Source organism: Trachurus trachurus (assembly GCF_905171665.1).
Source record: "Trachurus trachurus genome assembly, chromosome: 7".
NCBI classification, from domain to species: Eukaryota; Metazoa; Chordata; class Actinopteri; order Carangiformes; family Carangidae; genus Trachurus; species Trachurus trachurus.
The window spans coordinates 21303256-21316710 of record NC_139901.1 but is presented as its reverse complement, the minus strand read 5'-3'; the positions used below and the strand labels follow the sequence as shown (position 1 = coordinate 21316710).

The 13455-nt window shown below is 41.3% G+C and overlaps 1 protein-coding gene across 1 annotated transcript in view; it reads right to left on the bottom strand.

The window, feature by feature from the left end:
* The window catches only part of cacna2d3a (calcium channel, voltage-dependent, alpha 2/delta subunit 3a), a gene marked incomplete at its 3' end in the record, with an annotated part of 113716 nt that extends 100505 nt beyond the window's left edge, over positions 1-13211 (bottom strand). The window contains exons 1-2 of the mRNA XM_083974739.1: positions 13081-13211; positions 12719-12800 (exon numbers count right to left, since the gene is read on the bottom strand). Coding sequence (XP_083830865.1) covers positions 12719-12800; positions 13081-13205 — 207 coding nt within the window. The 5' untranslated portion in view covers positions 13206-13211. The remainder of the gene's footprint in view (positions 1-12718; positions 12801-13080) is intronic.
* Between the last annotated feature and the right edge of the window lie 244 nt (positions 13212-13455).

Sequence of the window (13455 nt, the reverse complement as noted above, 5' to 3'; positions counted from 1 at the left end):
ACCCACTTGCACCAATATTAGCACACTGAAACTGCTAATTTTAAATGTGAATGAACCTCATAAAGAGAGTGATTGACTCCTTTCACACGGCCAGACAAGATTGCCTTTCTCTTTCGGGCCGAGTTATCCCAGACACACACCGACATGCAGTTACAGACCACACACACACAGACGAGGAGCATGGGAGGGAATATCTCCACCAATTGTGAGACTGAGCTGCTAGCTGCTGTGCAGACTGGTAAAATGGATCCATCCCATCTCATCCCTAGGTTTATGACGCTGTATGTGTTGAAGCCTGTGTGTGAGAGCCTTCAGTTGGTATTTAACACTACACAAGTATTGCTGAGGGTGATGGATTTATTTTATTTGGCCATGATCCAAAGTACTGAGCAAACTTAACTGACCTGATGAGGATGTGGTGGAGCTAAATGAAAGGTCAGGGGATCACCAAAGTTATTAATGACAACTTCATGGCAATCAATCAAACAGTTTAGTGACATTTTACTTAAAACTACAAATGTCAACCTCAGAGTGGCACTTGAGGAAAGGTCAGAGGATCACCAAAGTTGGTTTCATCTTCTAGGATCCAAGAATGCCTGCACAATATTTTAGGGCACTCCTCCATCCAAATGCTGTTACGATGTATCAGTCAGTCAGGACAAAGCGGTGGCCCTATCAACAGACCAGGTGACGAAACAATGAAACAATGTGTCTGGAATTACAAGATGTTATCCTTTACATAACTTATCAACCAAGATTTTTGGCTGGACTGCAATAGTGAGGCCCGTTGATGTCACAGTGATGGCACATCTACTGAGCTGATCTGGTTCCCCAGCTGCTTGGGAACCGCAGGGAAGCAGAGGATCACTTCCAACACACTGAGCCTCACCTACACTACGCCAAATAAACTATGTTTGCCATTATTACTATGGATCGACCGATATTGCTTTTTCAGGGCCAACACCATTACAGATTATTAGTAATCAAGGAAACTAATAACTAGGGGTGACCTCAAAAAGTCGACGATTCGACGATTCGATTCAGTGAGGTCTTCACTTTCAACTTTTCACATTCAACTATCAACCCTCGTCGTCGAATCGTCGCAAAATGTGGTTATGAAAAAAAGATTGTACCATTGTGAGTATTTAGGGGTCCTCCCTGCTGCTGAACCTCTGATTTTACATAGATTTTATTTGTTTTCTTATAATTAGGCAAGACTGTTTTGATACAAACAGTGGATCACAGTGGATGCTCAAGCACCGGCGCACCCTTCTCTTTTTCTCCCTCTCTCTCTCTCTCCCACCACTTGATGTCGTCTCCCTGAGGGAAAATTAAATTTGGGCTTAAAGTTTTATTTACAAGATTAAACTAAGGGACACGTTCTCTGTCTAGCGATCGCGCAGCACCTATACACGCCGACACATACACACACTACACACACAAAACAGCGCTGTCCATGGTGCTGACACTCGGGCCCCTGAACCGGCAACAAGCACTGATGCACATTATCATGGCCACACAACAAAGGCACTTGACGTTTTCATTCTCCATTCACACTCGTTAATTCACAGCACATACTCGTCATCACAACATCATCTCCAAAAGAGAGATGGTGATGTTGTGTACGTGAGCCTAATGAGTGAGATCAGAAAAGGATGGAGAATGTCCTGTTGTTGTGATCTTATGTCAACTGAAGAAGTACTTTTGTTTATTCAGGTGTTGTAGCTCTATTCTCCGGAGCGGAAAAAGACGCAAATGAGATCATGAATCAATGAGGGAAAAAAAAACATGATTCGACAATTAGTCGACTAAAGGCAACATCTGACGAATCTGATTCGACTATGAAAATCCTTAGTCGAGGACAGCCCTACTAATAACCAATATTCATTTGCAGTAAAAATGTACATTTTGGTGTTAAAACTCAGAATAACACACCTGGGATTAGACTGCATACAGTATACTGTTTGTTTTTTGTACACTGAAAATCTGTGATCAAAAGACCTTACATTTTTGTAGAATAACACAAAATACATATCTTGATTCAGTGGGGACTGTGGGCAGAACATTGTTACACAGCCAAGAGTGGTGACTTTAGGCAGAGAGATGGCTGCATCAGAGCCACAGGAGTGCATTTTAAAATACATTTATTGTATTGGTTTTCGGTGAACAAAACCCATCTGATATAATTTAGCGTAAAAATGCTGAATATCGGCCGCTATTATCGGCCATGCTGATAATTGGTCTATTCCCAATTATTACGAAAGGAGGAAGAGAAATAACTAAACACAAAGAACAGGAGAGAAGAGGAGATTGCCTAACACTGACCAATTCCACATATTCAACTGAGGGAATCCAACATAAAGACATCTAATAAAAGAGGTTATGGTCTGGAATTAAACTAAATAAAAGCTAAACTATTGTGGCTCCTAGAAAAAAGGTTGCAAGTTGTTGGAGAGACAAAATAAGAAATCATGTAATTCAAGGTGTGCACCTGGTAAAGCACATGCTTTGTCTTTACTCTTTGCCATCTCATCAGCCTGAATTCAAGTCTGGCCAGTGACTCTTTTTTGCTTTCACTCTAACTCTAGTAAAGACAAACTTCTGAAAAGAAAAAAAAACTTTGTCTCAGTCTTTGTCTTTCCTTTATGGGTTTGGTGATTCTGTCAGACGACGTCGCCATTATCAAATTAATTTGACCATAGGCGGTCTCGCCACATACTAGGTTTTGACCTAGTCTTGTTGAAAATCTCTTTAAAAAAATAATTGGTTCACTCACTTCCTCCCTGAGCAAAGGCAATGGTGCTCTTTTATATTTCAGCATAATCTAACCATTTACGCACCTCACTCATTTAGCTCCTTAACTCAATTCATTCACCCCCGGCTCCTGAATGTGTGTGTGTGTATGTGTGTGTGCCTCTGTAGTGCTAGACTGTTTAAAGGCTGCCTGAGGGCTATTGAGTGGAAGAGTATAATAACAGCTGTACTAACACACACACACACACACACACACACACACACACACAAGGCCTTATGACATAGCGACATTTGGGAGTGTGTACCAGGGTGCACTGCGTCTGTTGGGTATGCACCATTGCCCCTCATAGTGGGTGCCAAATTCCTGCTCCCTCTAATGACGGCCATCTTTCAGTGTCCTCACATGCGTTGTCATGATGGGGTGCCCCCCTACCTATGCATAGCCACAGATGCATACACTCCTATACCAGCAGCGGAACTTATCCATTCTAAAATTACTTTTTTTCATGAAGCAAACGGAAAGTCTTTCTACACTTATGCAAAAAGTACCAGAAGCAACCTCACTACCATTCCCACTCCCCTTCTTCTTTCAAACAGCCATAATTCACTTCACCAAAAACATAATAGCACCAAGAGCAGGTCTAATCTGTTCACATGGAACTGATTAATAGTCCACAGTCTATCTGTAGTTGCCTGCATTCAGCAGAGTCCTCGAAAACATTTTTCATGCTTAGCAGCAGGTTCAACGTGGCCTGCTGCTTCCCTATTCCCCTCCATACATTCTCACAGTCTCAAATTGATTCTAGCAGCAGCCAGCGTGAAAGTGAAGGGAGAGAGCAAAACATTGTGGTGGATGTATAAAGGCAATATTCATCCTTGCAACTGCAGATTTATTACGGGAAGTTAAATTTTTTGGACTGCAGTTTCATTTGAGTTTGCTTTGAAAGGCTCACAAAGAAACTGGGGAAATAAATGTACCACCTAGAGTGGAGAAGAACACTTTTGAAATCCATGAAACATTAATCAGAAGAGACTGCAAAGTTTAAACACATGAAAATAATGACCAATATGAAATAAAAAAACATAAAATATCATCCAAGTATGATGGACTGTTTAGAAATAAAATGTTAAAAAAGAAAACACAATCAACACACACTCTCCAGGGATAGCAGTCTATGTTGTTTGATTATACTAATCATGATATTTTGGTGTTCATTTTGTGAATATCTAGTTCCACATGATCTCACAGAAGCTTACTGGGTGTAATGGCTTCTTCAGGACACTTTCATTATCATTGGAGAGAAATGCTGTGGCTAAAATCATTGCTGTACTACTGAGACCAGGCAGGTCTAATACATGGAGTGTCACTGGTTACACTGAAATCTGAGCACCATCAGTATATTATAAAGAAAATGGAATACATCCGGGCCCGAGAGGCCCACTGCAAATTTATGTTGTTTGCTAGGAACTCTGTGTATGTTTATAGTCTTTTGTCAGTATAACCTAATCCTGTTATCCTGCAGTGTTACTATTCTATTAGCTTGAAAGAGCAGTGTTTCCCTTACAGTATATTCACTTAGTAGTGATGCACCACCACCAACGCTACTGGACTATCAGCGCCACAAATTTCCCATCATCATTAATATCAACTGCCTACTAATGATTTTCACTCACACTAAGTACTTCACACCCTCCCCACACCAAATAACCCAAACTATCACTTGAAGGAATTTAAAGGATTCAGACTTTCCTCCTCTTTCCCACTCTTTATAAAAAAAACATTGCAAACCTTCTGCTCACTGCACAAATGTTCAATAATCAAACAAAGCGAAATAATGTTATAAGTTACTTCAATGCACCTTTGCATTCACAAATGCATAGACTTGATTGTTTGCATTGATACTCATACTGTAGTTTATTGCTGTCAGATAAAAACAGCTGGACTTTTTTTTTGTCTGGCATATTTTATCAATGGGTAAATCACATGTCCCCACCTGATTTGATAACAGTTTTGAAAATCCGGAAGCAGCATTTCAAGAATTCCCGGTTGCTGTACGACTGTTGGTGAAAAAAAAAAAAAAACGAAGCATATGTTCAAAAAGCAGCATGTGAACAAGATTGTTGTATTGTCTGGGTCAATGGTAAATGAAGCATTTCCTAATCATCTGTTTGTGTATGCATCACTACACACCCTAAAGCACTGCCAGACATAAATTAAACTTTGGCGGTTTAACAATGAAGTTGAAATGGAGCCATATTACGACCATTGTTCTAAACCACAGTTACATTATCGCAGACTCAAAAAATTTAACTATTTCTATTCAACTGAACAACAGGCTGTCTCTGATTGAAAATGCAACAATTCCTCGATCTGACTAAATGTGACCTTCTTTCCTTCCATGGAGTATCTGTCTTTGTTACTGCACATGTCAATAACACCATCTAATCAATGCAGCTCAACATCGATCTATACTGATCCTCTGTGTCTAAGTAATCGCTTGTCACTTACTCAGTGCTCAGCATTTCCTCATGTGCACATTAGCCAGCTCAGGCCTCCTGTCAATAAATGCATAACACGGCATGTAACGCGACTGACAATAAATACACACAGGAGTGTGAAAAGTTTTTGTAAAGTGTGTAGACTTCAGTGTGCAACAAGGGAGGGCTACCTAAAGGACATTCGTGTACTAATGTGTGGTTTCCCTATTGTTGTTTGTGCTTGACCCTTTTCCCCACTGTACGGTGTGCTAGCAAATGTGTTTGTGTTAGATGATAGCAAGTGCAGGTGAAGGTCATGGAGAGGAGGGGATGCTGTTGTCCCACTGAGCTGGATTTGGCAGCACTCTCACAGTGTATGAGAAGTGTTGTGCAAATGGGGTGTTGTACAGTAAAACTAAGTGTGTGTTTGAGTGTCAGCAGAGTTGATGTAGAGGCAGAGGGGGTGACTTGGGACACATTGAGAGTGCAGCGAGTGCAGGACATTGTGCTGGGCCAGCAGAACTATTTTTTGAGGGTGCGGGCACCAACACTTGCTCCGAACTCTGGTGGCGTGTCCCAAGATCCCCTCCCATGTATTCTTTAGTGCCGTAGCTGCATCCTATTCATTATTAAAGCAGAGGGATGGAGGGAGAGGGGGAGAGGGGGAGAAACTTGGAAAGGAAGTGCGAGAGGGAAGGGGAGAAAAATAAATGGGAGACACAAAGATGCAAAAACATATTCAGTGAAAGAGTTGACAGAAAGGTTGAGGGCACTAAAGAGACCAAGTTGGTTAAAGAAAGAAAGAAAGAAAGAAAGAAAGAAAGAAAGAAAGAAAGAAAGAAAGAAAGAAAGGTGTCCGTTTAATATAGAGAATAATCTGAGCATGTAGAGGTTTGGGACGTGAAAGGAGGCAGTTGTGATTGATGGAGCGGCGGTAATGGGCTCAATGTCCTCTCTCATATTCAGTGTATTACTATATAAGAGCCATCTTTACCTACGGCACACAGGGTGGACCCAAACAACCGGCAGGATGATTGATGTGGACAGCAGCAAGTCACAGACAGTCCTTCACACAATGCCGCACACGTTAATGTGCTTAATAGTACCAGTCCCGCCCCTTTACCAAGTTGGCTAATGTTTACTTTCTGCATGCAATCGAGTCTGGTGCAGACCAGGTGAACAATCTGTCATAATTACAGAAATCTGTAAAAGCACGTGTGTGTATGAGTGTGTGCTTGTATACATGTGTGGTGTCCATTAATGTCTGGTGTTGCCACGGTGAGATGCTCTTTATCTGCAGGCCAACAGCGGCAGAGCCAAACCTCAACAGCCAATGACTGATGACAGTGGATATTTATCTTCAGTGTTCACATTCATCATCCCAGCAGCACTGAGCACAAGGTGTTACACTGTATGCAAACACCGTGCATGCGTGTGTGCGCACATGTGCGTATGTGTATTTTCTGCAGAAACTTCAGCAACAGAATAAAAACCAGCTTCCTCACAGACACAAATTAACCACTAAATCAAATACTTTTCACGCTAGCAAATGAACTTAGTCAGAGGAATAGGGGATAAATCAAAGAGGTAAACTGCACAACTGCAACTGCTAACAAGTCATCAAAGACACTTGATTTTCTAAGCCCACAAACACAGCGTCAGCAGTTGTGCTCTTAAAGAATTGAAGTTCTTTAATCTGGTAGCAAAGGGCCTCGCTCTCTGCTCCTGAGCTCTCTTCAGTAAAGGCAGGGTGCTTGATTCACACAGTGGCTTTTCTCATGCTTTTCTCACCAACAAAGCACTAATTACAGTATGAGTGAGTGGCTGTGTTGGCTAAAGCTGGCCTGCTAGGACATGAAAGGATAGCAGCACAGACTGCACTCTCGCCTGCTAACGCTGTAATTAACTCTGCGTGACACGGCATTCCTCCGTCATTTTGGAACAATTTCTCTTTTTCGCTTTTACACACACACACACACATACATACATACATACACACGAACATCTCTTTCTCTTCCCTCTCCCTCCATAAGCAGTGGAGGAATCAAATTTAGCAAGATCATGCTTTGGTCAATGAGAACAAGACAGGGAGAGAGAGAGAGAGAGGCAGAAGAAGAAGAAATGGGGGGAGGTAAGGGGATGAGGCACCGTCACCGGTACACACCCCTACACACCCCCTTCCCTCACCTCATCGCCAGCCGTGCTGAACCAAACCTGACAGCTATTCAATTTTCCCAAAGCTAAATCTAATCTGCAGTCGTCTCCCCCTCACTGACACACTGTTACACTGGAACGCCTCAGCCATCACCCACCCTTGGCAGCAGATTGGCACCATCGCACATCCTTCCCTCTCACCCTCTTTGCAGACACAGACATTCACACACACACACACACACACACACACACACACACACACACACACACAAACACACATATACTACAGTGATCTATGGAACAAGAAAGGTAAATAAAGGACGAAAAAGAGTAACAGTGTTCTTCAAAGTCTGAAGTAATTTTTTTTTTTTATTGAATTTTTTGGACTGTAATGCATTATCAACCTGAAACATTGAAAAAATCTGAATGAGGAAATTTCATAATCCTTAATATTTTTACACTAGGATGAATGAAATTAAATTCTGGTGGAGAAATATGATATTGCTTAACCCCTTTTTTTCAGGTCATAGAAAACATTATAGGATCTTTGTACACTTACACATGACTCCAGTGCATCCAGCACTGAGTGTACACAATTGGAGGCTACAGTATATCACTGAATGTTAGATTATTACATGTGTATATGTAAGTGATGCAACAGAAATCTTTAAGTTTACTAAAGTAATTTTTAAAATAGTTAACTTTAATAAAATATTTTTGGGAACCTAACTGCATCAGTTTATGTGTAGACAAAAAAGGAATACTTGGCCAAATTTAAAACTTTAAGTGCTGTTTAATATGAGTACTGAGTGGACTTTTTTTTTTTTTTAAGTCTCGCTGTGTGCAGTTCTGTACACAGCAAGAGTCATCCTTCCACTGTTTTATCCAAATATGTAATTAATTTTTAATGAACGTGGAAAAACTGAAATGCATAATCATTTCCACTTCAAAATTAGACAATTAGTCATGCTCTTAAATCTGGTTAGTGTGACTAAAATACATATTCAGAACAAAAAATAGATTTTTTTTTTCCTCAAACAGACAAACATGAAACTGCCTTCTGCAGAAATACTGAATGATATTTTTTTTGTGAAAAAAGTCTTGCAGAAAGGTCTTCAATGGATTGAAACAATTTTTGTGTGTAAAGCACTTCACTTATCACTGATCTGTTGCGTTCCTAAGATTATCTGAAAGCTCATTAGATAATGCCAAATAAACTGGTATCAAAGACAAATAAGCAGTTTTTGGCACTAGGACCGTATAGAAGATGCTACACCAATAAAGAATGATTGCCATGCTAATAATGTATGAAAAAAGTGGCATTTGTTGGTTTTCATGACTTTCATCTATCAGTGATAATATATATTTTAGGATGAGAACATATGAAAAGTGTAAAAGCAAAAAAGGAGAGCAAAGTGTAACATGCTGCAAGATGCATGTCAGTTTGTCTGATTTTCAAGGATAGAACTATATGTTTTGGGTGATGATGACACATATTTCTTCAAAATTACTTAGTGATAATAAATATTTCATAGCAAAAGCTGATGGCCAAGCCACTATTCTAGCACGTGTTCTTCTCCCCAACTCTTTCCTTCTGTACTGCATGAACCATGCATGTGCACGCTGCGTGTCTGTCTGTAAGCCTTTTCCCTCTTCACTTGACTGAGCGACTTCAATACTAATATATATTCTTCATCCAGCGTTTCTTTTTGCAGAATCACTCCACTCTGTCCTCTTCTGCTCATTCTTTAGGAATATTGTCAGCGGCTTGCCACTCTAAGCTCTTCGGTGGTGAGAGAAAATGGTATGGCGTGGCGATGCTCTGAGACCATACATGCATACACACCCAGACGCACACACTTTTCCATCCTCGCCCAGGCAAATCGATTCTAGCGTACTCTTGTCACACATCATTACATTTTGCTATCATCCTCTCTTCTTTTGTTCGAAATATGCGTCTGTGAGTATGGAAGAGGCAGTGTGTGTGTGATTGAGCATGCTTGAAGTAGGAATGCAAACTTAACACACACACACTGCAATGACATACACCTGCTGCCTATTCCTACACTAGCATGTGCTTTCAAAAATAGGAAAGCAGACGTGCATGGATAACTTCCAGAGAGCCGCTGTGGCAATCCCAGAGAAAGATCATTTGTCTTGTATCTTCCATTACCAAGACGCTTGAAGTTATTTCAGCATGGCATAATGGCCCACTACTTTGATTCCAGAAAGCCATAACATCAGTGAGGTGAAAACTAGTCCAGCCAACAACACACACACACACAGCCATCACAACCAAGCTGGCTCATATAGACAGGTTGCTCAATGATACATGAAATTAAAGATTTCAACAGAATAGCAGTGAAGAGGGTAAAACACACAAAGCTAATTCTAACCGTCGGTGGGAGATATTTAATGTGTCTCAAACAGAAGTCTCCGGTCCTTTGTGTGTGGGTGTGTGAGTGTGTGCACACATACAGTGTATCTATATGTATTGGATTTGTACATTATATTGATGAGTGTATTGCTAGCATCTGGTCTGTGTAACAAACTGAAGGTGTCATTGATCACGTTTTTTTTATTTCCCCTTCTTGTGCAAGAACACATACACACAAGCGTGCATATACACACATACTAACACACACGCACTGACTGGTATAACCTTGAAACAAGAGCCGTTTCCGATGGATACAGGAAACGGGCTGTGGCGTGGGAAGGGAGGACAGATCAGGACAGAGCAGCAAAGGAAGGGGAGGGGGGGATTGGAATAATAGGCTAAATCGGCTCTAAGTTGTTGTTTTTTTCAAATTGAAAGATGTTAAATTTGTCTCGGAAAGCCTGATAGTCTAAACCAAATCATTTTATTTGAAGAAAAGTAATTATTTTCAAATATTTACATATACATAAATCCTGTATTCTGGGTCCTTCTGGGAATGAAGCCGTTTTTCAACTCAGCTGTCATGCAATCATTTCATTGACTATTTCCTGTCTAACTGAAATTGCTGAAAGCATCTATATGAATTATCTATGAAAATATTAAATTAGGCTGGCAATGCATTTGGATTAGGGCTGTCACTCAATTAAAAAGAATTAAGTAATTTATTGCATGCTTTTGTGTTAATAATTACGATTAACCACACTTTTGCACTTTATAAGAAGGTCTCTTATTAAAGATGATTGAATTGGAAGTCAAATCAAGCATCAAATTAACACAGAGGCAACACAAAGGAAGTATAAAATTCAATTTGTAGCATTTTAACTTGGAACACAAAGTAACACCATGAGCCACAATAGCTGCCGGCCATGCGGAACTGTACAGAAATGTTATAGAACACAAATCCTGACGAGCATCGCTTTCAACTTTCCCAAAAATCCATCTCCCATCTCCTGTTTTTTTTTCCGAGAATATTTTCTAAACATTTAGAAAAATTAATGTCTTGGTGTGATAATACAAAACTATTTTTAATATAAACATGACATGGTGTGGCAATATGTTCATTATTCAAGCAGCAGCTGCACGCATAGTGCAATTGTCTGTGTGTGTGTATATGTGTCTTGCAGAGGTATGGTTATTTCGAGGGAGTTTTGTTACACTATAGGGTCAGAAAGATAACTGAAGAGAGGCCGAGTCCATCTGTCCTCTGCCCAGGGGAAACACGCACACACACACGAACACACACACACACAAACACACAGGTCTTTTCTCTCAGTACCCTCCTCCTCTCCATGTATGGCGGTGTATATCCCTCGTTCTTTCTGCCTATTTAAAAGCATATGCGCCCTCGGGGGAACTGTTGTCCCTTGTCAGCGCTCCTCAACAAGAGCTGCAACACTGGACACACAATGCAGCCCAACATACAGGACACTGTGACATGTCATGTGTCGCTAAAGCCTTCGAGTGAACGCATGTGTGTATTAATACATCCTGCATCTAAGATGACAGTGAGCGTTCCACTGAAGAGACGCAGTGAAAAACATCATACTTGCAACATACCATACATACAGTACATATATTTGGTGTAAAAAGCTGCACTTTTCCCCACAAAAAAAGGTCTCCAGTCTTTTCTTTGCGCAATTAACCCTGCGGCCTTCATTTGCATTTCATAAAGAGGTCGTCACTCCGTGGGAGGGTTATCTTCTTTTCGGAGGCAGAAAAAGATGAGAAGGGGGTACAGTTTCTATCCTGTCAAAGAGATAACACCACTACTCTGCCTTATCAGTAGCTGATGAAATCCCACGCTATAGGGCCATATGGGTCTATGGGGCCATGCATGTGAATATGCAGTGTGTGGCCGCATGTGCGTGCGTGCGCCTGTGTGTGAGGTGGCTTCTGCATGTGTGCGCTTGTGTATAGGGGAGATGAGTAAGTGACAGACTCGGGTCGTGGTTGTGCATCACATCATATCTGGTGTGGCGCCTTACAGCAGCCACACAAGCCACAGTTGGTCTCTACATCCACAAGAGCCCTGAACTGCTGGCCCCAAGTACTACATGTACATGTGTGTGAGTGTTTTTGTGTGTGTGCGCCCACTGAGAGGTTAGCTTCAGCTTTGCCCTTTATCCACCGGCTATCCATTAGCTAGTTTTAACTCATGCTTCATCAACTGACCCTCCATTAGCAAAATTTGCATTCCATCACACTCAAATCTTGCATTAATGCCACAATGCAAAGTGGACAAGTAATGGGAACAGTCTGCAGAGAGGTACGAAAAGAGGTAAAGGGGGGGGTCAGAAAAGTGAAGAACACATTCAGATGCTTAGGGAAAGAAATTAGTGCTTTCCAGAGAGTATATTTGTGTGCGCGTCGAAGTGCTTGAAAAGTGGACACTCGTTTAAAAGGCACATGTTCTGAATAAGCTTTTAAATCTGCGCCTACCTAGTTGACATGCATTACTGATTCTCATGTGGTTAAAAAGCACAGGTCCTACTGTTTAAGAGATGAGGAGTGACATTTCTCTGAGCTCAAAAATTACTCAACAGGAGTTATTTGCTCTCAATCACATCCGCACAGGTATTTTAAAAGTCTCTCTCTCTCTCTCTCTCTCTCTCTCTCTCTCTCCCTCTCAAAAAAAGGCATCTTTAAGCTTTTAAATAAACTGTTACAGAATCCCACCATTTCAGCTTACAAAGTAAAAAGACCTCTACTAAAGCCAGAGTCCCCATGTGCACTTACAGACTTTTAAAAGAAACTCTCCCCTTCTCCTCCATGTTTTGCCTCAAGAGTAAAAGCGCCCATATGAAGAAGTCTGTGCTCAAGTTCAGTCATCTGAATAATCGTGTGAGAGTATTGCAGTTGCAGGGCTGTACTTTCAGCTTGACACCTGAAGCTCACCTTCTGCAGCAGCTGGGAGCCAGAGTACTTTGCCGAGATGGACTTCATCTCCCCACCAAATGCTGAAGCCCATAGCTTCACCCTGCAAATGACACGTGCACACAGACCAGCAAGGAATCAGAGAAGATATAAATATATATATGAACACAAAAAAACACATAAGTTACAATTTGAAGCAGTTGCACCTGCTTATTTATACATTTATAACACAACAAAATTACATTTTGAAATCTTACTAAAGTTGAAGTGCACTGGAATTCACTGGATTCAACTATCTTGCTTATTTCTGATCGAGTTCAAATTTGTAACTTGGGAATCAAGTGATGCGCGGCGCCTTTGCGTAAAAGAGCGTCTATACTTACACGGACGGAGGAATGCTTTGGTGGGTTCCTCCCACCTCAGTAACCCAGGTGCTTAGAGTTGAGAAAAGTACAAGCAGACACGCACACCACGCACTGGAAACCACACAGCTCCGATCCACCTGCATCTTGGGCAAAAAATACCCTCCCTACGCGCACACTGCGAGTTTTTGGGCTTATGCTGCCACCGTGGATTTATCCCCCACCCCCCTCCAGAGAATCCAAAAAAAAGAAAACGAAAAGAGGAGGAACTGGAGAAAATGAAGTCACCTATGCTGACTGACAAAGTCATGCATGGCAAATGTGTTCATCTGTTCTTGGTGCGGGACGAGCGATGATGCGCCTTGGCAAACGGCAGGATCCTCAGCTTGTGTGAGT